Source organism: Coturnix japonica, unplaced genomic scaffold (genome assembly GCF_054131305.1).
Source record: "Coturnix japonica strain WE unplaced genomic scaffold, WE-NBRP24 Scf049, whole genome shotgun sequence".
Classification (NCBI taxonomy): Eukaryota; Metazoa; Chordata; class Aves; order Galliformes; family Phasianidae; genus Coturnix; species Coturnix japonica.
In genome coordinates, this window is record NW_028188952.1 from 235161 (window position 1) to 259642 (window position 24482).

A 24482-nucleotide genomic window follows, 5' to 3' on the forward strand; every position below is an offset into this window, starting at 1 on the left:
TTTGGTTTAATTGTCATCGTGATACATATTTCACATCGTGATACATATTTTACAATGCAATATCAACTAAAAACCTTCCTAATTTCAGTCGTAAATAGCTTTTTCATCACTTGGTACCATAAATCCACTTCATACCTGATAAAGGAGCCATTTTTCAGTGCAGAAGCACACTCTTCTAACTGCATTAGCTTTCATTTAGCAGTCTATGTATCCACCACACACCACAACACCGAAGAAAACCTGGTGACTGAGAACGTGTAACGCACTGCTATCAGCATGCAATGTGATTTAAGCATACTCAATGATTTACCTTTGCAAAACACCACATATAGATGCAAACCCCAACACAACACCCTGACGCCAACATGGCGGCCATCACCTCAGAGGGCGGCACGCGCTCCCCCAGCCGACGCCTTCCCGCCTTTTTTTTCCCGCCCACCCCCCAGGCCGCGGCCTGGTCCGCGCAATGCGCATGCGCAGTGATCCCCGCGGCGGCGACGGCGGCGGCGTATTGGGGGAACCCGGATGTGTCAGTATAGGGCGGTATGAGGAGACCGCAGGGGACAGCAGGCAGTGGTGTCCGTCTCAGGTGAGGTGGGAGGGGGGCTGTGCGGGGGAAGAAGCTGAAGGAATCGGGTGAGGACTGAAAACCGACACAGGGATGGGGGGAAGGTATTGCCACCCCCACACACACACACACAGACAAACCGCTTGCGGTATTATTGGGAAGTGAGGGACCCACCCAGGTCTGCCACCATCCCCACACAGCGGCAGTTTAAATGGCGCTGCGACAGGAGTGGCTCCTTGCCAAATAGTGAGCTGTAGAAAGTAAAGGGGGACACCGAGTCATACTGCGCATGCGCAACGGCGCTGCCACAAAGTGAGCCGCAGGGTGGGGGGGCGAAGCAGGAGGGGGGTGAGGTCGTGTACGCATGCGCGGAAGCCAGAGGAGGCAGCAAAGTGCGCATGCGCAGGAGGGAGTCGGCCGCTCTGAGCTGGGTCTGGTGTGAGGGAATGCGCGCATGCGCACAGCGGCCTCGAGCGGAGGGGGGCGGTTAGCGCAGTGCGCATGCGCGGTCGGGAGGGGAGAGCTGGGAACGGCCATATCCTGCCCGGCAGGTCGGCGCATGCGCTGTGTGCTTCTGCGGGGACTTGCGGAATAGTGAGCCGAGTGGTGTGTGTGGGGCCGATACGAGGAGGAAGACATGCTGCCATATAGTGAGCTCCAGCTGCTGGTGTTCTCCTAGGGGGGCCGGCTGCGGAGCGGGGGGGGCAGAGTACGGGGGTAACCGTCCCCACTCGCCGTACCTGCTGGGGTCGGGCCGCTCTGCCTTCCCCCTGCTGCCCTGAAGGGCTTCTAGTGTCGGGAGGTAAGAGATGAGGGAAGGGGGCAGATCTAAGGGGCTGTGGGGGGGGTGGATGAGGGGGAACGGGGCTTGAAGTGGAGTGGGAGAAGTTGTATGGACCCCCCTGGGGGGGCTGCTGTGATACGGGGTGAACATGTGTGGGTGGAAGGGAACGAGGAGTGGAAAAGCTGTCAGAGGTAAGAACACATCGCCATAAAGGGCTGACAGGTCCCGGCCTGGCGTGGAGCACAGATGCAATGCATTACAGCTCACGGTGTGGCCTCGAGTTGTGCTTTAGGCCTCGTGGGGCTCAATGGTGCAGCATCATCGTGCGGGGAAAACACGCTGAGAACAGCTGGGAATGTGGATAACGGGGGTCTGGTGTGACCCTACAGCGAGTGGGGTCTGCTGGTGGTGCGGCACTGCTTGTAGGCAAGAGCTGTGTTGGTTGTGATAGATGGTGGTAGAGAGATAACGTGTGAATCTCGTGGTATTCCCAAAGCTGGTTGTGAAACCTGGATGTTTAGGTGTTTTGTTTTTTTTTTGGGGGGGGGAGGGGTTTTCTTGTTTCTTTTCTGTCCCTTGCTGTTATTAGATAGGTGCACGTATAGGAAAAAATCGTCTCTTGTGAGCTTTTATTTTACTTTGTTGGAGTTGTTTGATGGAGATTTCACTCTCGTTTGTGCTTTTTAGTGATAGGACAAGGGGGAATGGTTCTAAACTGAGACAGGGGAGGTTTAGGTTGGATCTTAGGAGGAAGTTTTTCACCCAGAGGGTGGTGACGCACTGGAACAGGTTGCCCAAGGAGGCTGTGGATGCCCCATCCCTGCAGGCATTCAAGGCCAGGCTGGATGTGGCTCTGGGCAGCCTGGGCTGCTGGTTGGTGACCCTGCACACAGCAGGGGGTTGGAAATGGATGAGCACTATGGGCCTTTTCAACCTAGGCCATGCTATGATTTCTAAAGCAAAACAACTGTACCTGCCTTGAGATCATAACAACTACTGCCAAGTGGGGTATCCTGATTTAAAGCTGGGTGTCCTTATTGCTGTTGTGAGACCACACGTTATAGCTGCAGATAGCAAACAACATGAAAGCAGAATAGCTGTGTTTTGCCACATGGTCTCAATGGGCAGAGCCACCACTGCTCCCAAATGGTGGTGGAGCCGTTTAAAGAATTACATCTGTTGAAAGTGGTGTTTAACGTGGGTTTCTGGCACTGTTAACAGGGTGTATTAGACCTGATGAATGTTAACACCAACTCCATTCACCAGAATTTCCTCTCTTTAGTTTTTCCCTGAGCCTGTTTGACTGGTGGGGTGTGGGTGGTGGGGGTTAATTTCTGGACTCAGCTGGTGTTAGCAACACTGTGAAGCCAGTTTGTTGCCCTGTGTGATTTTCCAGGCACTTCAATAAGAAGAGGGACTTCCCAGCTTTGTTCTTGGCACACCCTCCTGCTCAGTGTTGTGTTGTTCTGCTGCTGGCCTGCGAACTTGGAACTACCTGCTTTAATTCCTGCTCCTTCTGCAAAATCCAGCACCCAGCTGCTGTGTTGTTGTGTCACCAGGAGCTGTTGCTGTGTTACCAGTTGCATTCCTAGGTTCACATTTGAAAGTATCTGCTGTTAAATCCCCTCTCTCCTAATTGTCTTCATAATTAGAGTATTATATAAGATGGTGCTGTATTGCTCCTGTCTTATACTGCTGCTATTTTTCTGCTTGGCACAGGGAGGGAATACAATAAAAATATGTTGGTTTATATATATATATATTTAAGCCTTTATAGAGAGGATCTGAAGGTATTAATTGTTGATTCTCAGGTGATGAGCTCCTCGTGCGGAGACTTAAGTAAAGCATCTGTCCCAAGATCTGGAAACACATGACAGTGCAGGAAACCAGCATGGGATTAAAGTACTCATGCTTTAATACGCTTCCCATGAGAAGGAAAAGAAGCTGTTGTCTTTATAAACCATATCTGTAGGTACATTCAGTGCTTCTTTCTCAGTTCTCTGTTCTCAGGTGTCCTTTTACCAAGCTCTAGAGGGAAGGAGTTGAGTGATTCTGGAATTCTCCTCTTGCTGATACCTGAATATTACAGCATCCATCAGATGTCGTTTGCTTATTTCACTCCCTTCTGAATGCTTAGGACACTGAATATGTAGCAACAGCCCCCCCAAAAAACACTTGGGAGTTTGCTTTATTCTGAGTCAGCCCTTTGGCTGCAGGCAGGAGTGGCAGGAGATGTAGTTGGCCTTACAGCACTGAAAGTGATATCCATGTTGGTGAATGGACACAGCCTGTCTGGCCTTTCAGAGCCTGTGTTGTGGTGGTGTTGTATGGCTGTGTGCTTGGAAAATGGCTTTTGCTGGCAATGTGCTGTGTATTTAAATGGGGCTGATGTGATGCTTGGGCTGCGAATCGTATTAACTGATATCAGTGTTAAAAAGCTGAGCCAGATAACAAATCCTTTACCTTCAAAAAGGTCTGTCCTGTTATATGCCTTTAAGTATCTCATATACAGAATATTCACTTGAAAATACACTCGTTTTTACCCTACAGAGCCTCATAAGTTTGGTAATAATATTTCTTAGAGTATATGGGAAGGTTGGGAGCTCGGTACACTGAAATTTATTACGTATTGAGAAACATTTTGTGTTGCTGGATGTGTGAATTTCTGTCGGGCGTGTAGTTGGATGCTGGGATACTTAAACTGCTGACTGCTGGGTGAAGTTGTGTGAATCACTGCTCTTCCTTTGGAGCTAACGTGGCACCCTTTCACTTACAGCTTAATGCTTTCCTATGTGACAGCAAACACAGCAGGTCTGAAAAGCCTGGTGGGAGCTGCAGAACTTTGAGCATTAAACTCTAATAACTATCAGGATGCTGGGATGGGACTTAGATGGTAACAAAAAGATTTCTTGCACTGTGTAATTGCTCAGGTTTGGGGTTTTTTCTTCCTTTCTATCAGAATAGTCTTATCTACTCAATAAACAAGCATCTCTCAAGTGTGTGTAACAGGTGAGCATCAAAGGCTGTGGAAATTACTGATATTTAAGCAAAACAAGCTGGAAAATGAAGGTGGTCTAGAGAGGAAGTCATGGATCTCAGAGCCAAACAAGGCTCGTGGCACTCAGTCAGGTGCAGGATTAATGAATGTGGGTCTAGTTCCTGTTCTGCACTTGTTCTTTTCTCTTTGCTGGAGAAGTTTGTTCACCAAATCCTAAATGAGATGGTTATTGTATATTGTATATAGCAATGAGGCCCTTCATGAGATGATCAAGTTTGTTTTTCCAGCTTAGGCTTTAAAACCAGCGAGGCCTCCCTGAAATCTTCAACCCATTCTGATTTCAAATAGAGGATTTGCCCTCATCTGAAAGGAAGCTCAGAGATGCTTTTAGTGCTGAGGCTGGAGAGCAGGTGGAGACAAACACCCTCAGTCTGGGGCTGCTGTAGAGCAATGCAGAGGAGCTGCCTGGCTGCCTCCCAAGTGTTGCTGCATGAAGAGGCTGGAACAGACGCTGCCTGCGCTGATGTAAAAGTTTTCAGTTAACTTGGCTTTAATCATGCCTACAGATGAACTGTTTTGTCTGTTACGGAGTGTTGCCATATATATATATTTAAAACCCTCCAAAGAATCTATTATCTTAGAGTAGAAACATCACACTATGCTCCCTATATGCATGTTGGAGCTGCCTGTCCCAACCAATGCTTCCAAATGAGAACAGCTACATTGGGGGCCTTCGTTTCCTCGCTTGCATCTTTTGTCTGACCTCAACAAGTTGTGATTAAAAACCGCTCACGTCGCCTTGATGGATTTCCTAGAAGTACTTGTGGCTGCTGAATGAAATTCGGAGAATATTTCATTGCTGCATTTGAGATGCAGGCTGTTTTCTTAAGGTTTCCTGCTGGCTTCTGCTTCTAGAGAAGAATACAATGTGTGTATATGGGAGTTGGGAGTCCAGAAGTGTTGTAAATTGCTTTTGTGAAGGTGAATTTTGCCTTACAACCCTCTGTTTTTTAGCAAGTGGGATTACAGGGAAACGACCTGAGTTTAAATGTCATAAATATTGATTCAAATGCTTCTTGAAATGTTCTGCAACCTCCTGCTCTGAGCTGGGAGCCCACCTTAGCAAAGCTGAAAGAGACAGAAGTCCTGGTGCTGTTTGATAGCTACAAATCTTAGCTTCTGCTATTTGCATTTGTCTCTTGTAGCAGGTAACTGGTATTTCTTTACTGGCTAAGATTACCCAGCAGCTTAATGAGTTTTGCTATTGACGGGGGGAAAAATAGTAGGAAGGCTTATTGTACAGTGGTGGAAGGGGAACCAGGAAGGAATGGGAGGCAGCAGTAACTTAGTTCTCTGAGCCTGTTTTAAGTTTTAAGCAGCTTTTGGAGGTGGCTTGTTGCTGCAAGAAGGGAAAATAACATGATGTATCTTTGGGGAATTTATTTTTGTGCACTTTTTGTATTTTTTTTCCCCTTTATTTTCTTTAAAAGATTCCATAAATAGCTCATGCCAACATCGACTTAGAATGTATGACCAATACTAAAAGTTACTTCCAAGAAGCTTCCTTTGGGATTTTGCACTGAAAACACAAATGAACATCAATGCCAAATGCAATGCTGGGAGTGCACCTCACTGCCCTGCTTCCCCATTGCCACTGATACAAACAGACCCAGCTCTACCCATGGCCCTTCTTCCCTCTGTTATAGCAATGCACTAAATATAGAATCCCGGAGCTACCAACATTTTTCTTTGTTCTTTGTCTTCCTAATTAGATAATCTCGGGTTTGAATGGTGAGGATATTCAAATAGGGGTGTAGGCGAATGCCGTGATTGGGTTATTTTCAGAGTGTGATTTATGGTCAGCTGTGAGGGTTTTGATGTTAATGTGAGTTAGGTTATTAAAGCGGTGCTAGCAGCACCAGCAGGCCTTATTGAAGTGGGTGTGATGAGTTCTCTAGAAAACACAGCGCTGATTCATGAGGAAAATGAAGCTGTTTTGGAACTGGAAGTTGGTTGGGATTTGGTTCTCATTTCCTTCCTCTATTTTTTGCCTTTTCATGTTGGTGTTTGATCTGTTCACAGAAAAGACTTAAGCAAAGTGAGAAAAGCAAGCGAAGGACTCTTCCTGCCCATAGAAATACATGTGGGAGAAGCATCACCCGACAGGACAGGCAAACAGGAGTGTTTGCAGTGCTATTTATGACCTGTTAGGAATAAGCTCTGCAATGAGCTTTCTACTGAAATGAAGCAAGCTGCTGCCTTTATTTTTCAGGCATCTCCAGAAAGGTGGGATTTCACACTGATTTCTGAGGGTGGTTCCATGTGTGTGCTCTTTGGCACTCACTCAATCTTTACATTCAGCAGTGAATGTAATTCTTACAAGCGTTTCAAAGTCATGCTGCAATTACAAGCAGGTGAAAGCAGCCAGTAACTCTATACCTTGTTTTTGCCACGTGTTGTGATCTCTAAATTTATTACTTGAAAGCTCCATTTCCACAATAATAGTGGCAAAAACAGCATTTCAGCTCAGGTTGGTTTTGATAAGCTCTTAGGAATATTAATGCAAGATGGCAACTGGAAAACATTACATGAAGACTTACCAGATGTTTGTATTGCTGGAAAGTTGATCTGAACTAAAGGTTTAGGAGGGGATTTTGGTCTTGGTGGCCTGCAGTGCCATTGGAGTGTCTTAGTGCTGCTTGGTACAGTGCACCAAAGCAGAATCTAAACTAAAAGTGCTCATAGGCAGTAACATTATCTGCCTTTTTAAGATGAAGAAGGCAGAAGTGTGCTCGATTCAGGGGTCGTGGAAGCCTGGATCTCCCGATGAGAGGAAGAATGGAGGTGAAAAGCACAGTAAGGGGAGGGATGCTTGCTTGGAAGAATGCGATTACTTCAGCATGTGGATGTGATTGTAACGTGCTTTGGGTAAGTTATAGTTGGGGTGAGGTGTGATTAAGGGGGGATACGCTTCTCTGCATCTGTTCAAACGCTATTCAGAGCAATCTTAGAAGAATGCAAAGCTACAGCTTAATTTAATGGCCGCAGAGCTGAGAGGAGGATTTGTTACAACAGGGATGGTTATCTGCAGGACTGTTGGCTGCTTTTTACCCCTGACTTCATCTGTCTCCCTTGGATTTGGTTGGTTGGTATTTAGCTGATGTTTGGGGAAGAGCTGGTAATTGGGCTCTAAATGGTGCTGGTATTTCTTTCACTTCTTACATATACGTGTAAAACTTGTGTTTCTCCTCACAGTGCTGATGGTGGTTCCTGTTTCATTTCCTCTCAGTTTCCCATCCTCTAATAGTTTCATACAAGTGATGACTTGTATAGATAAACCTTCTTTTTTTTCTTTACTTTGTAACAGAATTAGCTTAAGGAAACTAAAAGAATAACTGACTTGCAGTGAATTATGTGGGATAAACTGGATGGAGGTGTATGTGTGTGTCTGCATCAAGGCCATCTTCTCATGCAGTGTCCATAGGGCCCTGCTGTGACCACCAATTAGGGTGTAATAATAACTTTGGTGTAATAATAGTGAAATGGAAGGCTGTATTTTTAGTAACAGAAGATGCCCATCCAAGGTCCTGAATGCTGCTAACGATGTAATGGAGGCAGCTTGCAAGCAGAATTGGGAATGATAAATGGTGGCTTAAAGAGTGAAGCAGACATTCAGCTCTGGGAGAAATCTCCTGTACTGTGTTTCCAGAAGGCCAGGTTATATCTATGTGTTCTGCATCCCAAATGAGACCTTATGGGCTTTTCAGCCTGTTAAGCATATTCCAGTGACTGCCAGTTCGTTCCTTCCCATCTCTCTGCTATGATGGAGATTTTTCCTGTCGTTTTCTTACTGTATTTGAAATGAAACTCCATGTGTCACTGTGAGTTGATGGGTAAGCTCTGTGTTTCCCTATGAGCAACTTCATCCTGCCTTTGGAAGAAATTAATGTGCTCTTTAGCAAAGTTGAGTCATTTTGAGACCTGGTGTAGAGTTATTAGTTGAGCTGATAACCCTCAGCTCTGTTGGATTGAATCCCTGCTGCTGTTTTTGACTGCTGATGGAGCAGTGGATGGAGCTTTGAACGGAGGTGTCTGGCTATGGCTGCTAAGTCAGGAGGTAATTAGTAGGACAGGGTGGCAAGGGGACATTTCCTGTGCTTGAAAAGGGCCTGGTGTGGCTCTCATAAGGAATTCTGTTATCCATATTACTTACTGCATGTCTTCTTAAAACCTCTTCCTGCACCACTTTATAGTCAGCTCCTGCTTCAGAGGTGCCAGGCTGTTACTAAAGGCGTGTGAACTGGTAAGGCATTAAGTGTTCATGAGCAAATAAACACCGAGGGGGGGTGCCTGCTGATTTCAGAAACTGCATGCATGGAGTGCATTAAGTCAGCTGCTGTTCCCTTTTAAAATGTGTTTAATATCGGTCCATACCAGAAGAGCTAGTCAGTGTTTGAGGGTGGAGTGGCACACAGACGTTGCTAAGCCACACTCCTAAGGTTGTGTTTAGTGAACTCATGTGTGTGCTTGGCAAGCAAGGCAAAGTGGCAAATCTTTCCTTACCATTTTTACAGGAAAAAAAATAACAAGAGAAAAAGATACTGTATTTATTTTATTATGGTTTGAGCTGGGGATATGTTCTGTTTTGATATTTATTTATTTATTTATTTATTTCTCCTCTGTATTAAATTGCCTCCCCGAAGGTCTGCAGAAAGCTTCGACATGCTGTGCTGGAAGGATTTTCTAAATAATAGGAAATCTTTAAAATCTAGACCCTATGTCTCCTTTGGGCCTTTCCTAAAGGGTAACGAATGACGTGCTGGCATGCAGCAGTTCTATTAGCACGCTGTCACAACTCTTATTACCACCTGCCTGTCCAAGCCATCTGGGAGGAAAGGACAGAAGAGATAGAAGTGACAGTTACTCATAGGAAATTAAATAGTCTTGTGTGTCTTAAGCTCATGTATGTGTCCAGCCTTTAAAGCACAGTTGAAGCAAGGTGGAGGTGATAGTTAAAATCCAGTGGAAATGCAGAAGGTATCTATAAAACTTCTGATTTTTGTTCATGAGGTTTCATCATCTCTTGGCTTCCCCTGTTATATGACTGATGGCTGGTGCTCTTAGTGAGTATGTTCCTTGGGCACTGTGGGGATGCAGGGTTATGTCTGCATCCAGGAAAGCCCTCAGTGTTCTCCAACAGCCGTGATCAGTGTGCCATCACAGCATAGGAGCCAATGTCTCCTCATTAATCCCTGATTTTTGTGCCAGAAGCGAGGTGTTACCACTAAATTTAATGTCTTTGAGAAAGCTAAAAGACTCCAGCGGGTCTCTGTAATCACCTTCAGTGTTAATTTTGTTACTTAATTGATTCTGTGCACTGAGAAGCCAAAGTTTTCCTGCAGAAAACTGCCTGATGTTGATAAGTCTGTGATGTGGAAGTAAACCAAACTCGTCATCACTCATACAGCAGTGCAGGTGAGCAGCTTTGTGGCATCACTGCAGAATAGAACCCTGGCGTTGCCATGCAGTCCCAGCTGTTGGTTCTCAACTGTTGGAGTGTGGAGGTGTCCTGCAGTGATCAGCTGTGCCTGAATCCCTGCAAGGAGAGAGAGCCAAAGAGGTCTGGAGCTTTGGATTGTAATTCCAAGCACTGTTTTGACTAGGTATGTCAGGCAGTAACTGTATTTCGGGGGGGGGGGGGCAGGAAGGAAGAAAGAAAATTAACATAATATCCTATTATCTCTTTATTATCTTGTTTATTTGTTATTCTTTCTTCTCATCAAGCCTTTCTTTTAGGCTTAGCATCTCATTGTGTGCAGGCAGGTTGCACTCAGCGAGCTTAGGGAACTTCATCCTTTCCTTGGCTGCCTGTTCTGTGATGGTTGAGTTTTGTCCCTGTTGTTTGTGCCTTTGTGACTGGGAAACCTGCAGTGTAACGGGTCAGTACAGTACTATAGGTTGATACAGGCAGTAGAGCAACCTGAGCATGGAGTTCAGTGCTTTGTGAACCCAGAGGGGAAGGAAGGATCATGGGTCTCTCCTGCCTGCCATTCAGGTCTCTGGGAGTTGTTAGGCCTCAAGTTTCCACTCGTCTTTATATTATAGATTAGGTTATACCTGTGTGCCAGTATTGTTGCATACTTTCTGCAGGTGAGTATAACTCAAAACCAAGTAAATGGCCATGAACTGAAGTGCAGACTAGGGGGAGCCTTTCTAAAGAGAGGTCTGGTCTGCTGGTGTGAGACTCTTCACATGAAAGTGAGGAGTGAGTATTGAGTTCAAGTGGTAGCCTCAGGGTAAGCAGTAAATCCCAAGTCAGGTCAGTAATCTCCTGGTTTTGGACTCCTTGAAGGAAATGATAGGCTGGGTTTATTCCTGTGAAGAGCTGGGATATTGAAAAAAATAAGTGGTGGTGGTGTATTGCCACCTCAGGAAATAAATGGGAGCAATTCCAAATGTTTTGGTGTATAATACAGCCTATTTTGAAGGTGTGGGGGAAGAGAGGAAAAAACATGGGAAGCGTGATTGCTTTAACTCGCAGGCAGTGAGTTTTAGCAGCAGTCTGGAAGGTTGTTTTTTCTGCTATTAATTTTTTTGTTGTTCTCTTCCCTCCTTTTACCACAGTGTGAATATCTGACGTGACTTTCTTCTGCTGAATTGTGACGTTCTGTTTAATCTTCAAACTGGCGATGTCAAGGGTGCCAAGTCCTCCTCCTCCGGCAGAAATGTCGAGTGGACCCGTAGCAGAAAGCTGGTGCTACACGCAGGTGAGACTGCACTGTGCTGGGGTAATTCTTGAGGCAATTAGAACCTGCAGCAGGAGGTTGGTTCAGAACAAATGGAGGGGCTGGGTTTTCAGATAATGTGGGATAACAGTGGGCATTGCCATTCAACAGGGCAATGATAGATCGTTGTTCTGTGACACCCATGTTGGAGTATGGATGTGTCAGGAGGAGTTCTGGTGGTCCAGCTACTGCTGATAGCTATTTCCAGACTCTTCTCTTGTGTCTGGAGGTTACTTGGTACACAAATGATTCTGTGCAACTTCCAGGGTTTCAATTTTTGCCTTTTAAGAGCTTTGTCTTCTATGACCAGTGTGAAAGTGAATGGCCCTAAACCACTTCTTACTCTTGGTTTTAAGATTAAAGTGGTGAAGTTTTCCTACATGTGGACCATAAACAACTTCAGCTTCTGCCGAGAGGAGATGGGTGAGGTGATCAAAAGCTCAACCTTTTCATCTGGAGCCAACGATAAACTCAAATGGTAAGGCATACGGAAGTGAAGTTCACTGTGTTTCTATAACTGTGTGGAAGAACTTGGGGGTCTATAATAGAGAAGTTGTTTAGGGGGAAAAAAAACAACCACAAACTCGTGCTGCACACAGATTCTGGCTTCCTTGGTTGCACAACATGCAGGGAGTACTGTTGCTTCAGCACAGTGTTTGGACACAGAACAGATGGATCTGACCATTAGATGTGTTCCTTGTGTAATGGAAGACGTCAAAAATTGTAGATGCTACAGCTAGGAGGGAGTCTGCATCCTGCCTTAATGCAGAGGCACAGCATGGAAGATTAATAGTCTGTTATAAATTATTTTCTGTCTTAAATGACTGATGTTCGTCTTGGCAAGCTCTTGGAAGCCAATGTATTCTATAGCCAGGGTATTCAAGCTCCACTTCAGCCTCTAATACACCATGTTTTAAACAGCTAATTTTTGCATGCACTCTTATATTCTCTTTCCTGCATTTTCAGGCTATTTCTACTATTTCTCTTCTTGGCAGCTTTTTATATATTCAGAGAGTTAGAGTAGTTCCTCCTATCATCTCCGTATTCTCTATTTTTGTTTGCCCAAGAGTTTCTGCTTTTTTTAAAGACAACATTTTTACCCTTTTAAAGTCCTTCAAAACCTTTCCTGTTTTCCCCATGGAAGTGTTTCAGCATTCTTATTTAAATGTCCTTAGTTTGTATGGCGGCAAGCTATCTATTCCCTTATTTAATTTAGGCCTGTGTGTGTGAGAGATGATTTGTGTTCCCTTCCTTTGGGTGGCAGGCCTGTGCTTTCCTCAGACTGCTTTTTGTTATTAAATTACTTCATTTTATAACCTTTGCAAGTCAGATTTCCTTCTCATGCCTTGGTCTTTCTGATTTTTGTCACTGTGTGTTTGAGCTGCTGCCGTTTGGCCTGTTTTTTTGTTGTTGTTTTTCTTGCTTGCTATATTCTATGTCTAGCTTCAGGTCATAGAACTGCTTATGACTTAGCCTTTTCCTGCCTTTACTACCTTTTCTTAACCAAGGAGTAGTTTTCTCCTTCTCCCCCCCCACCCCCACTGTTGTTTTTGAGAAGCTTTCAGCCTTCTAGAAATCATGTGTTTCCTTTGAGTTGCTCCCTCTGCAATTTTAACTGTCATTCCTTGGCAATTTTGCACTCCTTTCAACCTTTTACCTCTGTTCTGCTATTTCACCATGCTTTCTGTTGTGTAACATTGCACCCCCACATATACACCTCCTCTCTTCCCCAGCCCTGTGTGTTGGCTTTTTTTAAGTGATTTACCCATGTTATTACTATGGTATTAATATCAGTCTTGAAGCCGTAGCCTGAGGCTGACTGCAGAGCACAGTTCCACTCTGTTTAGCTGTCTGTTATTTCCTTGTGGTTCAGTGATTGGTAATCAGGACAGTACATTTAATCATGAAAATTCCACATTGCCCTTCCTTTGAAAGCTGTGGATGCCCTGCCAAAAGCTGTTCATGTTCTCATTCAGTTGCTTGCTTCTACAGGTGTTTACGTGTGAACCCTAAAGGCTTGGATGAGGAGAGTAAAGATTATCTATCCCTCTATCTGTTGCTGGTGAGCTGTCCAAAAAGTGAAGTTCGAGCAAAGTTCAAATTCTCCATCCTGAACGCTAAAGGAGAAGAAACAAAAGCAATGGGTGTGTAAAAACACTTTCTATCTGTACGGGTTTGTTGTTTGTCTTCTGCTGTTTGATCAAGCAAGTGGTTCAGCTGTTGTTTGAAGCACTGGGTCTTTCTTTCAGAGAGCCAGCGAGCGTATCGATTTGTACAAGGCAAGGACTGGGGATTCAAGAAATTTATTAGAAGAGACTTTCTGCTAGATGAAGCCAATGGACTTCTTCCTGATGACAAACTCACTCTATTCTGTGAGGTAAGCCTTCCTCTGCTGCTGAAAGAATAGCAGTTCCATTAGCTTCGGGTAGATGTGACCTTATTTTTTCATCATTGCTTTTAAGGCGTCAGTGGAGTCAGGAGGAGCAGTGGCTGTTTATTTAACACTTAGATTTTATTTGTGTCTGCTTGTGTGTGCACCTCTGGCTGGGGTGGCTTTTTCTGTGAGTGGTTCATTGCCTTTTACTTTCATTTGGTTTTTTGCTACTTTATATGTCTTTTACCTGTAATGATAGTAGAAATTAAGCACGTTTTTCTTCATGTGAAGAAGACAAGTTTGTTTTCCTCTGTGTATCTTACAGAAACAAAAAGCTAAGCTAAATGAATTCCACAGTAACCACAGCTCTTGTTTGTTGTGTTATTTTTCTACAACTTCTTAGAAAACTCACACTTCACTGATTTCAGATAAAGATGCAGCTCTTTCTAAAGAGAGAGATTTATGTTCAGAAGCCTTGATGGGGAAACCTAAACTTCCTAATTTAGTGTCTCCTGAGCTTCTGGTGTCTGTTTCTCTTGTCTTTCTTAACTGGAAAATCCCTCTTGTCTTAAGTTTATATGGTGGTATTAGAGGAAAAATCTATGCTGTCTGGGAACAGTTTGGAGAGAACTTTCAACAGCTTGTTTTTGTTTTTTAAGTCTCTTAGGATGTAAACCATTGTACCATATGCTCTCCTAACACTTCTCTGCTGGCCGCAGGTGCCAAGTGGTGCTGCTACATCTGTACTTCCAACAAGCATGTTTTGTTAGCAGTACTTGATGACACACTTGTTATGTGGAGATGTATCAGGACCAAAAGGTTGCTGAGCGACTGCTGCACTTTCTCTTTACTTTACTAAACTTTAAAGGAAGAAGCCTTCTGCCCTATGCACAGGGCAGCTCTGAACTCATAACGTGTTGCTGAAGATGCTGTTAAGACAGAGAACGCTGATCGTTGTCAGTCATTTCCAGTCTGACCTCATTTGCTTAAAGTTTGGAGGTTCTTCCACCTCTGTTCTGCAGATGGGGTTGATTTGCCCATATCCCAACTGCTGTTTCAATTATATTCCAGCATCACAGGTGAACGAAATCTGATGAATCTCAAAACAGAACAGAGTTCCTGAATGTTACAGCAGTAATCCTCCTCTGAGCAGTTGCTGTGAGAGTTCCCTTGTTAAGCTGTTGAAAATAGCTTAAACTAAACCTTAAATTCTTTGACACCTGAGTCTGCTCAGTGATTCAGGTCTACCAGCCTACACTTCTATGAAAAGCCACGTGGTAATTTGTTTTAATGCTGGTAACAGACTTTGTTTCATATACAAAGGTGATTTAATTGTTGATTTAAGACAGTTTGCAGGTATTTTGGTGGGTCTGTGATCAGGGTTGGACTCCGGGGGATTGGCATCTTAGAGATGCTTTTTAATGAATCTGAATCGATTCTTGAGTCCTTGAGTCTGCGTTAGTAGAAGTTACAGGGCAAGAAGATGTTACAGCAGTCAAATTAATGACAGAGAATATTACCTTCCTCTCCATTGCTGTGGCTAATCATTGTTAGTGCCCTTTGGCAAGCAGCAGCTGGTATTTGCTTGTTCTTGAGGGTCATATAGTTTGTGTGCAAGATTCATTCACCCAAGAATGCCCGCCCTCAGAAACCCACTGGGGGTTTCCCCAAGAGTTGGGATGTGTGCTGTCAGCAGTCTTTCCCTAATAAGGTGCTTCTGTCATCTCTCTCTCCCTTCATAATTTACTTCTTCTTAACTGGGAAGCTTCCTGTGCTACCCGTTGTTCTCCTCTGGCCATTGATATTAATAGAACTGAAATTTAACCTGAACCTGACAGCAACTCCAGCAAATGGTTTCCCATATGCTTCCTTGTCAATCAGCTTGTTCCTTTATTCTTTGTTATAGCAGGGTAGTATTAGTCATTCTGATCTCTTCTAATTTGAGTCTGCTGCAGAAGGCGTATGATTTACTGCATGTTTAACAATAACGGTTTGGTGCTGAATAGACTCTTAACTGTTCCCTTTGCGTGGGTTATTCGTCAGCTGGTTTGGCTGCATATGGTCTCTGCCTGGCCATGTCTGGTTTAGAGCAGGTGGTCAGGAATCTCAGCAGCCTTCTCCAAAATCTCCTACTTAATTTGACATAAAGTTGCTTTTTTAATTCAGTTTTTATTTCTTTTTCAATGCAGTGGAAGCATTGAACTCAAGAAATGGACTAAACCAGAAGCAGAAAAGCATTTGGGGTGCTCAGAATGTCCTGCACTGATCAGACATTGCTCTTGCATGCGTGTATGGATGCAGTGGTTGCTCTGTATATTCCATTTTCATTTGTGTTGCTCTTTGTACTGCATTATTGATTTGGGAGGGATTCAGACTGTTGATAGAAAGGAAAAAAAAAAATAGGTCAGGAATGATGTCTATAAGAACAGAAAAAGAAGATTCTACTTCCTTAGGAAACCACATAACCAAACTGTTGTGAACCTGCATGAAAGTGCCATTAATTTATGCACACAGCTTAAAAATTCCTGAAAGGAAAATGCTTTTCCAGTGTAGAGTTTGAATTCTTTCTTTATTACCCTCCAGGTGAGCGTGGTACAGGACTCTGTAAATATCTCTGGCCAGAACACTATGAACATGGTGAAGGTACCGGAGTGTCGCTTGGCAGATGAGCTGGGAGGACTCTGGGAGAACTCTCGCTTCACAGATTGCTGCCTGTGTGTTGCAGGCCAGGAGTTCCAGGCTCACAAAGCCATCCTAGCAGGTCAGTATTGTGTTGGATGGGACTTAGCAGGATGGGGGACAACAATAGCAAGTGAAATACTGTGATATTGAGGTCTTCTTTTGTATTACTCCTTTAAAGGAGGTTTCTGCAGTTCTTTTGACTGCAGAGCTGTAGTAAGAGACTGTTTTGTGAACTGCTGCAGGAAGACATATCTATTCCTTTTTTAATTGCCTGCTTTTTTCGCACAAAGAGGATGTCAGGAGGTGTCTTTTATGTCTGTAGTGTACTATAATATATCCTTAAAGCCATCTGTAAGGAGGAGTTACTGAATTAGCAGAGTATTTTCTTACCAAATCATGAAAGATACCTTACTGCCTGTGTACCCTTCTGGCCTTGTTTGAATGGCCTCGTGACATCCCTGCATACCCATCCTCAGAGCATGAAGCTAAACTGCCCACATGACATGATGTCACGATCTATACGCTTCACCAGCTGTACTCAGCTTGCTCTGTCTGCTATGGGATTTTTACTGCATTAAGTAGCAGGACAGTTGTGGAGGTGGTGGCAGACCATGCTTATCTCCTCCCGAAGAACAAAAGGCTTCTCTCTAACTATGTTTTCTTTGCCCCCCCTGCTGTAGCCCGTTCACCGGTTTTCAGCGCCATGTTCGAGCATGAGATGGAAGAGAGTAAAAAGGTGAGTTCCTTAAGGAAGGAGAACTTTAACAGCTGGATGAATAGCACTCTCTGGTCAACTCTTAACATCTCTGGTCAGTTAAATTTCTTAGGTGGCATTTGTGCTTACTGTCTCTTCTTTAACTCTCTCACATTAGATGTAGGTCTCTGGTTCAGCTGTCCTGAAGGGAGAAGGAAGGGATCAAGGAGGCAATTGTTACCTGTGTTACTGTGGGGAAAGAGTTTAGGGTGGGACAGGGAGAAGTAGATGATGTGCAATACTCAGAATTCTTCTTATTCCATCCATTTCCTTTTTTCTTTTAGTTGTCATGTTCTGAATAGTTTGTAGCAAATCTCCGAATACTAAAAGATCTTGGGTACAACCTTTAACATCTTGTCAGAATTTTAACAAGCTTCATTTTTTCCCATACAGAATCGGGTTGAAATCAACGATGTGGAACCTGAAGTTTTTAAGGAAATGATGTGCTTTATTTACACGGGGAAGGCACCAAATCTTGACAAAATGGCTGATGACTTGCTGGCAGCAGCTGACAAGGTACAGTTGGGATTTACGGCTGCTCAGAGAACAAGCAATGACATGTGCCTTGCTTTACTCAGAGCTCCTTGATTCCTGTAGCAAGCTTTTCATGTGATCGTTGTGGTTGGGCAGTTTTCTTTGAAACTGTAATATCAGCTGGTTGTGGCTTATAAGTAAACTTGAACGTAGTATAGATATGTTTAAGATACTTGGATATATAGCTGTGTATCATCAGGTGTAATGACCAGGAATGTCAGTCTGTACTGCTCATCTATAAGAAAGTGTTGCTATTCAACATAAGCTATAATAGCTGAGAGTGAGAAGAAAAATTCATTTTTAAATAATTTTTTTTTACATGTTTGGTACCAAATCTCAAAAGCTCCGTTGTGTCTCGGCAAACAGGGTCTATTGCTTTTGGTCTGGCTGGTATCAGCAGCTTCAAGAGATGCTTTAAAGTGATGCATAGCCAAGAGTGGGAAGGTCCTGTTGTTTATTTTCTTTTTGCAGTGGCAGTCCCTGCTGGTTGTGGAGACAAGGGGTGCACTGGAGGAAGCCCTGGTGCCCTAAGCTGTAATGGTTTTGCAGGCTCCTTGCCAGGGGAGGTTCCAGGGATGCTGTGACTGAAGGCTGCTTGTAGACCCATGGTAGCAGGCACAGTGCCTTGCCAGCCATTCAGCCTCTGCCTCTTTCCCTTTGCAGCACCAAGGATGGAAGAGAGTGCTGTGCTGGCCAGCGAGCCATATTAACCAATGACAATTCATAATATATAACAAAAATTTTATTTCCTTTTTTTTTTTTTTTTTTTTTTCTCTTAAAAGCAAACTTAATGCTGGTGAAAGATGCCAGTTTGACAGCACTGGAGACTAAGTTCTGAATTTATCCATCAAACAGGTTCAGCACGGGTAGCAGCAGTGCAAGATCCTCCACACTGCCCTGCCATTGTGCCTCAACTCTGACCTGGAGGGACCACCTCTGGGGGTGAGAGCGTAGTTCACTCTCCGTGCTTCTTCAGTCCTTGGATTCTTTTGTGGGTTCTAGATAGGGTGGTGGATTTTAAGATGTGGATGCATGTAACCTTCTTCCACGCAAACCACTGCACAGCCATTACGTTCCCTGTCGCTATGGACCTGGGCTTCATCAGAAATGTTGATTTAAAGGTGAAATGCTCCGTGTGCTGTTATTGGGCCACTGCAACTAGAATTAAAATGGGAAATAACGCAGGCAGGCAGGTTCTTGGCTCGATTATTGTAATTGCCACATATTTTATTCAATATTTAAAGAGTATTGACTGGGAGATCACATACCATCTTTAACTGAGACAAGCGTGAGCAAGAAGCAGTACATTAACGCCGGAGTAGGCTTTAACTTTGAATTTCTTGGCTTTTAATGTAGGTTTTCTTTCTTTTAAACTCATTGTGCATCTTTTAAAAGCAGAAATAAAAAAAATATGTCATTTAAGAAAGCACATAAAGCATGTAATATTTACTCAAGAGACTGAAACAGCTTCTTCTGAGTTCTTCCTACCTCTCAGGGAAAATAAGTAATTAGACCAAAACCAAAACAAAACACGTCTTCTAAACCCAGGAGATACTATTTCAGCCTCTGGAGTAGGAATGCTATTAGGTAAGGCTTTTTTTTTTCTTTTCTTTTTCTTTAGTGTAATTAAAGATGGGAATGGGGAAATCTCAGTACCTGAGAGACCAGAATGGCTACTTTTGCCCAAATATATAATTAGAAATTGAGATATTCCTAGTGAAAATCAAAATAAAAATTGTACATGCAGAGAAGAGGATATTCAGTTTGCAAAGGGAATAGTTTAAGCTTTGTCGACTGCATTTTAGGCTACTGACAGACAGTAAGATAATGGTTTGCCCCTTCTTTGGAATTGTTTTAGTTATAGATACAGACGAAGTAAATTTGATTTGCCTACTCAGATGTTCCAATGGGAGCAAATTGTCCTGGTTATGAGTGCCATGCCTCAACTGACGTAACTATTATTGCTGGGACTTAAGTGAAAGATGTTTTTATGATTTAAAATGATTCATTTCAATTTAATAGTAACAGAATGAAGGTCTCAATAAGAATATAAAATTAATAAATGCTTATGGTGCTTATCATATGGCAGGCTCTCAGTCGTCATGCAGAGGATCTGGTTCCCAGCTCTCTCTTCAGGTTGGCAGACCAGTCCTTACAAATCTGGTATCTTTTTGGGCTGTGGCAACACACAGTGAAGAACATGCATTTGTATACCCTGCCATCTTGAAGTCATCCAGAAATACCTTGCAAACAGTATGAAGGGTATTCCCAAATGCATTCCTCTCTCAAATAAAAAACGTTGTCATTGGATCTAGACTATTCAGAAGTACTGTGTTTCATCCAAAGAACAGCAGCAAGCTCTGTAATCAAACCACACGTACCAAGACTTTTACAAGTCTCAGTCTCTCAGTGCCCACCTATAATATTTTTAAAGGCTGGGGTTTGAAGTTTAGCCTTTGTTTCTTGACAACAAGTGGCTTCTAGTTTTCTGACTATAGACCTTTTTGAAGATCTTGGGTGTATCTGCTTGTTTCAATACCACCTAAAGTGCTGCAGAAAACAGTGTGTGACATTCATTAGGAGGTATTCTTCTTCTATGCATCTCCTTTGGATTTCTCAAATAATTGATCCAACCCAGAGCTGTGGATGGGGAGGGAAAGTTTGGGGTAAATGCACCACCAAATGGTGTAAATGCTTCAGTTGAGAATGTGAAGTTAGACTAAGGCTTTTGCTATGGCTTTACAGACAAGCTGTGATGTTTTGTTTCCAGATGGATAGCCATAAGAAGTCAAGGGCATTTGTGTAGTGTTTTAGTATTAAATTAGGAACACGTACTTGAGCAAGGTTGGTCATAAATTGCAGAACATTAATGGCAAAGGAACTGAGTGTAAGCTGCCTGAACATCACTGGGACACCTATGGAGCATTCAGTATTAGGTCCCCTCTGAATCTGAAGAATAACTGTCATAAAGTAAGGGTGAGATTTGGTGTTAGCATTTTGTACTTTGAAGTCACCGAGGCAGCATTTCAGATCACCTTTAATACTTACTCATTTCAAATCATGAACACAGCACCAGTAAACCAGTAACACAAGAAGCCTGGGATGAGAATTATGGTGGGTATGCTTCTTCCCCATTGCTTTCCTCAGGGCGGGTGCATATTGCTTCTCCTTTTTTGCTGATCACTACTTCTTTGAGTACAGTTCAGATCCATATAATAAAGTGAAGAAGCCTGTTTAGCACTGTAGTTTGTTACTGAAGAGTAATGGAGCACAAGTAGAACTTCAGGCTGAATAGATGGTTGTTGTAATTGTGCTTTGGCTTGTGTTTTGCAGTACGCTCTGGAACGTCTGAAGGTGATGTGTGAGGATGCACTGTGCAGTAACCTGTCTGTGGAAAATGCAGCTGAGATCCTCATTCTGGCTGACTTACATAGTGCTGATCAACTGAAAACTCAAGCAGTGGATTTCATTAATTAGTAAGTTTATTCTTGTTTTGACATGCGACCGCTCAGGAACAATCATGTGCAGAGGAGACTCTACTCATTTTCTAGTACTTTATGTATTGATTGAAAATACTGTATGCTCAGGGGTCAGAGTAGATGAGTATTGTGTTCCTACTGTCATCCTCTCAGGATCAGGTCTGTTTGCAAGTTGAAGGACTGTCCAGCATGCAATCTTAAATCAGAACACTAAAAATGTTGAGGATCTTAAGCATGTGGAAAATACAATTGTTATCCTTTTTGGCCTCAGTCAGTAACTTCATGTTTATTTTCTTATTTCTAGTCATGCTTCTGATGTCATGGAGACGTCGGGCTGGAAGTCGATGGTAGTATCACATCCTCACTTGGTGGCTGAGGCGTATCGCTCTCTGGCCTCTGCACAGTGTCCCTTTCTGGGACCTCCACGTAAGCGACTGAAGCAATCCTAAGATCCCATCTGTCACAACACCACGCGTTTTTCTGGAAGCAGCATCAGCTGTTGCTGCTCAAACCTTGACCACCAGGTAGACAGCGAAATCTGTGGAGCTTATACTCTGTTGTTGGGGGGAAGAGACTGCTTCGTGACACCCAGACTTTTTAAAACAGCACCAAGGAACTTGGGGAAAGGGGGGAGGGTGGGCCTGGGGCTCTGGGGCTGTTCAACCTAATGAATCCCTGTCGCTGCATTGTCTGTGTGTTCCCTTCGACTTGGCTGAGTCAATTAAGGGTTTGGTTTAGGTACCGATCCATGTCAGAATAAACCCAGCAGTGGTACTGGGGGGAAAAAACAACATCTCTGCGTCTGGCAGCACAGAACAAACCGTCAGATGCCTGGAGCAAGAGGACGTTTTAGTTTTGGAGAGAGCATTGGGAGGTTAAAAAGAATTTCCAGTGAGGTTCTGGAAAGGAAGTAACCTGAATGGAGCTCCAGTAGTATTTATATCAAAAAAAAAAGAGAGAATTTAAGTCCTTCCAGCTGAGCTAAAAACTGGACGTTTGTGTAACTCCTTATTGCCATCCAGCAACAAGAAGATCAGTTTCTCTGTTAGTAGCACTTGTATGTTAATTGCAAAAAAAGAAAAAAAAGAAAAAAAAAAGAAAAAAAAAACAACCCACCTTTTATAAAATGACAGGTTGAAGTGAAAGGGGACTGAGAGACTGTGTGTTCTGGAGGATGTGAATAGACCGAAGGCAGCCCTTGGCAAGTCTGTATCGGTTTTGAAAGGACTGGAATATCCTTGATTTGGAGCGTGCTGTCTGATAAGAACAACGGTTACTGTTTTTAGATATCGTGAAAAATGTTTTTTTGGCATTTTTCCCTGCTTTATTTCCCTCCTCCCTCTTTTTTAAGAAAAAGGAGAAATTTTATCGTTCATGATTGCTGCGTCACAAGTCCCTGTCCTGAGTTGCTAAATGATTCTTAACAACTGTTTGTACCTGACTTGCCGACTGTATAGGAGCCAGTCCTATTCCTTTCTATTAGTCACTCTTCTTACAAGGAAGAAGTTTCAAAATAGCTGTAAACTTTTTTTTTTTTCTTTTTTTGAAAATATAAATAATTACTATTTTGTACTGCGTCGTATCTGGTGTTTCTTTTTGTTTTTGCTTCGGTTTGAAAGACTTCTCAGCTTAAAAACCAGCTCCCAAAAGATGCACTTTCACTTTACTGCTGTTGTGCTGTTCCTGAAACTCAGATGGGACTTTGTAAGGATGATTGCAGTACAAAACTGTTTTATTTCTCATAGTGGGTGTTACCGCAATACTAGACAAATTGGTTTTAATAGCAGCTGTGAAGCTGACTCGTAGTCCAAACCTTTTACCTGGACTTAAACGTGGGAAGGGGGAGTGGTAGAATAAGCCATCTGTTTTATAACATTAAGGAGCAGTGCGGGATGTCTTGGTTGGAAAGACACCATCCATTTATGTCATCATTAGTCCCAGATATCCAGGGAGGTTAGATTGAAATACGTGGTGTCATGGCAGTGGCAAATTGATCTGACCTTAATATGGTCAGGTAGGGCACGTAATGGATTATAGGGAGTAACTCTGTGTTGTCTAGAAAACAGATTAGATATCAGTTGTCTCTGACTTTTCATTCTATTGTCATACTTCTCTTACAGCATTTGTCCCTTGTGTGAAGGAGTGCTCCATTCATACGTTCACGTGTTTAACTGCCATCTATTTTTATCAGATGGTGACTCATGAGAGGGTCCCTGCCCTTTTTGAGCTCCCCCACTGAGACTTTCATCATAAACATACACAACCATCTGTATAGTAAAGCCTTCCTTCGTCTTGATTCACAAATTCCCCTATTGCATCTATTCCTTCAAGTCTTGTAATTCCTTTTATATTGAATTTAGCTTGCATTTCCTTCTAGGTAAGCAAAGCATTTAGTCATTAAGAGATGCTCCCCACCACCCTGTCAGAACTTAGGCCGGCATTTCTAGCTTATAATTACATGCAAACATGAAAAGTTCATTGCCAGGTAACTGCGGAGTTATCTATGTGCTTCAGTGATGCCTAATTACACCGCAGTCACTGAATTGTTTACTGAAATATCCAAACCTACTGGAAGAGACCTTTCCTTCTGGCTGTGTCACTGACCAGCTGTTTGAGGAGTGTCTCTGCCATAGCCTTTCCCTAAGAAACAGACCTGCCTGGAAGAAAGTAAATGGCCGTTGACATTGTGTGTCCTCAGCCTTTTTTGAGGGAGGTGTTTACAGGAAGGCAGTGCAGATTTGGCAGCCAGCTCTGGAGGATGGAGAGATACCTGCAGGAAAACGATCTGTTCACAGGCTTGTCTATCCCAGCCCTTCCTGCAGAGCCAGGTGCGTTTCCAGAATACACTGGCATGGAAGGTCTGTGATATAAGATACATGGAGGGTGCAACTTAGCTCCAGTTGCAGGTGAATTAATGATATATTTGTCAACTTTGCTGCTGTTGTTGTTGTTTGTTTTTTTGTTTTGTTTTTTTGGTTTTTTTTAATTGTAAATGATACAGCTGAAGCCATCTGGTTATAACAACATCAGAGATGGAGCATACTGTTCATAAACCTCCCACTGACATCCTCCCCTCCCCAGATCTGAAATGTAATTCAAGTTAACTCACAATCTGTGGCGTGTGTTGTTACAGCGGAGATGTCCATGCCAGTTGAACAGTTGGAGATTTGAGTCCCACGAGGAGATGGCGTATTTATCAGAACGGTGTTTTGGGGAGAGATTTTTTGTTGGATCTTCTGATCTGCAGCACTGCTAGCACAGGTCCAGATTCAGAATTTAAGCTGAGCCCTCCGTTTGTGCTTGTAATTCTTCCCCCTTCTCAAGGGTGTTACAGGGAGTCATTTCATCCCTATGTGCTGCCTTTCATGTGCTTCCTTCTCCCTATTATCTCCTTGCTCCTGCTTCCTCGGTTTGCTTTTGTGCTGACCTACAAGGGCTGCAGCCTTCATCTGGGACTGGGGAAGAGAGACAAGAAGGAGAAATGCCTCAATGAATCCCTTGACCTCCTCCAGCAGCAGTGGGAT

The 24482-nt window shown here is 43.4% G+C and overlaps 1 protein-coding gene and 1 long non-coding RNA gene across 15 annotated transcripts in view; one reads left to right on the forward strand and one right to left on the reverse strand.

The window, feature by feature from the left end:
- Positions 1-819, reverse strand: part of LOC107325147 (uncharacterized) — a 10022-nt gene extending 9203 nt beyond the window's left edge. For 4 of the 11 annotated variants that reach the window (XR_014940748.1, XR_014940746.1, XR_014940745.1 and 1 more), the window contains exon 1: positions 311-418. This is a non-coding gene — a long non-coding RNA (uncharacterized LOC107325147). Of the gene's footprint in view, positions 1-135; positions 420-742 lie in introns of those variants that run through there. The other 7 variants (XR_014940750.1, XR_004305430.2, XR_014940744.1 and 4 more) reach the window with 3 other exon arrangements.
- On the forward strand, positions 479-22530 carry SPOP (speckle type BTB/POZ protein). Of its 4 annotated transcripts, XR_014940740.1 has the most exons (11): positions 1147-1370; positions 10975-11117; positions 11492-11613; positions 13128-13279; positions 13385-13512; positions 16093-16270; positions 16872-16927; positions 17339-17461; positions 18335-18421; positions 20813-20955; positions 21263-22530. XR_014940740.1 is itself a non-coding variant. In XM_015885698.3 (10 exons), exons 2-10 carry the CDS (start codon positions 11040-11042, stop codon positions 21405-21407), a joined length of 1125 nt encoding a protein of 374 aa, XP_015741184.1. In that variant the 5' UTR covers positions 479-589; positions 10975-11039; the 3' UTR covers positions 21408-22530. The 4 variants fall into 4 exon arrangements, 2 of the variants coding, with proteins under 2 accessions (XP_015741184.1, XP_015741183.1); XM_015885698.3 differs by lacking the exons at positions 1147-1370; positions 18335-18421 and adding an exon at positions 479-589; XR_014940741.1 differs by lacking the exons at positions 20813-20955; positions 21263-22530 and adding an exon at positions 19569-19793.
- The last annotated feature ends 1952 nt before the right edge of the window (positions 22531-24482 follow it).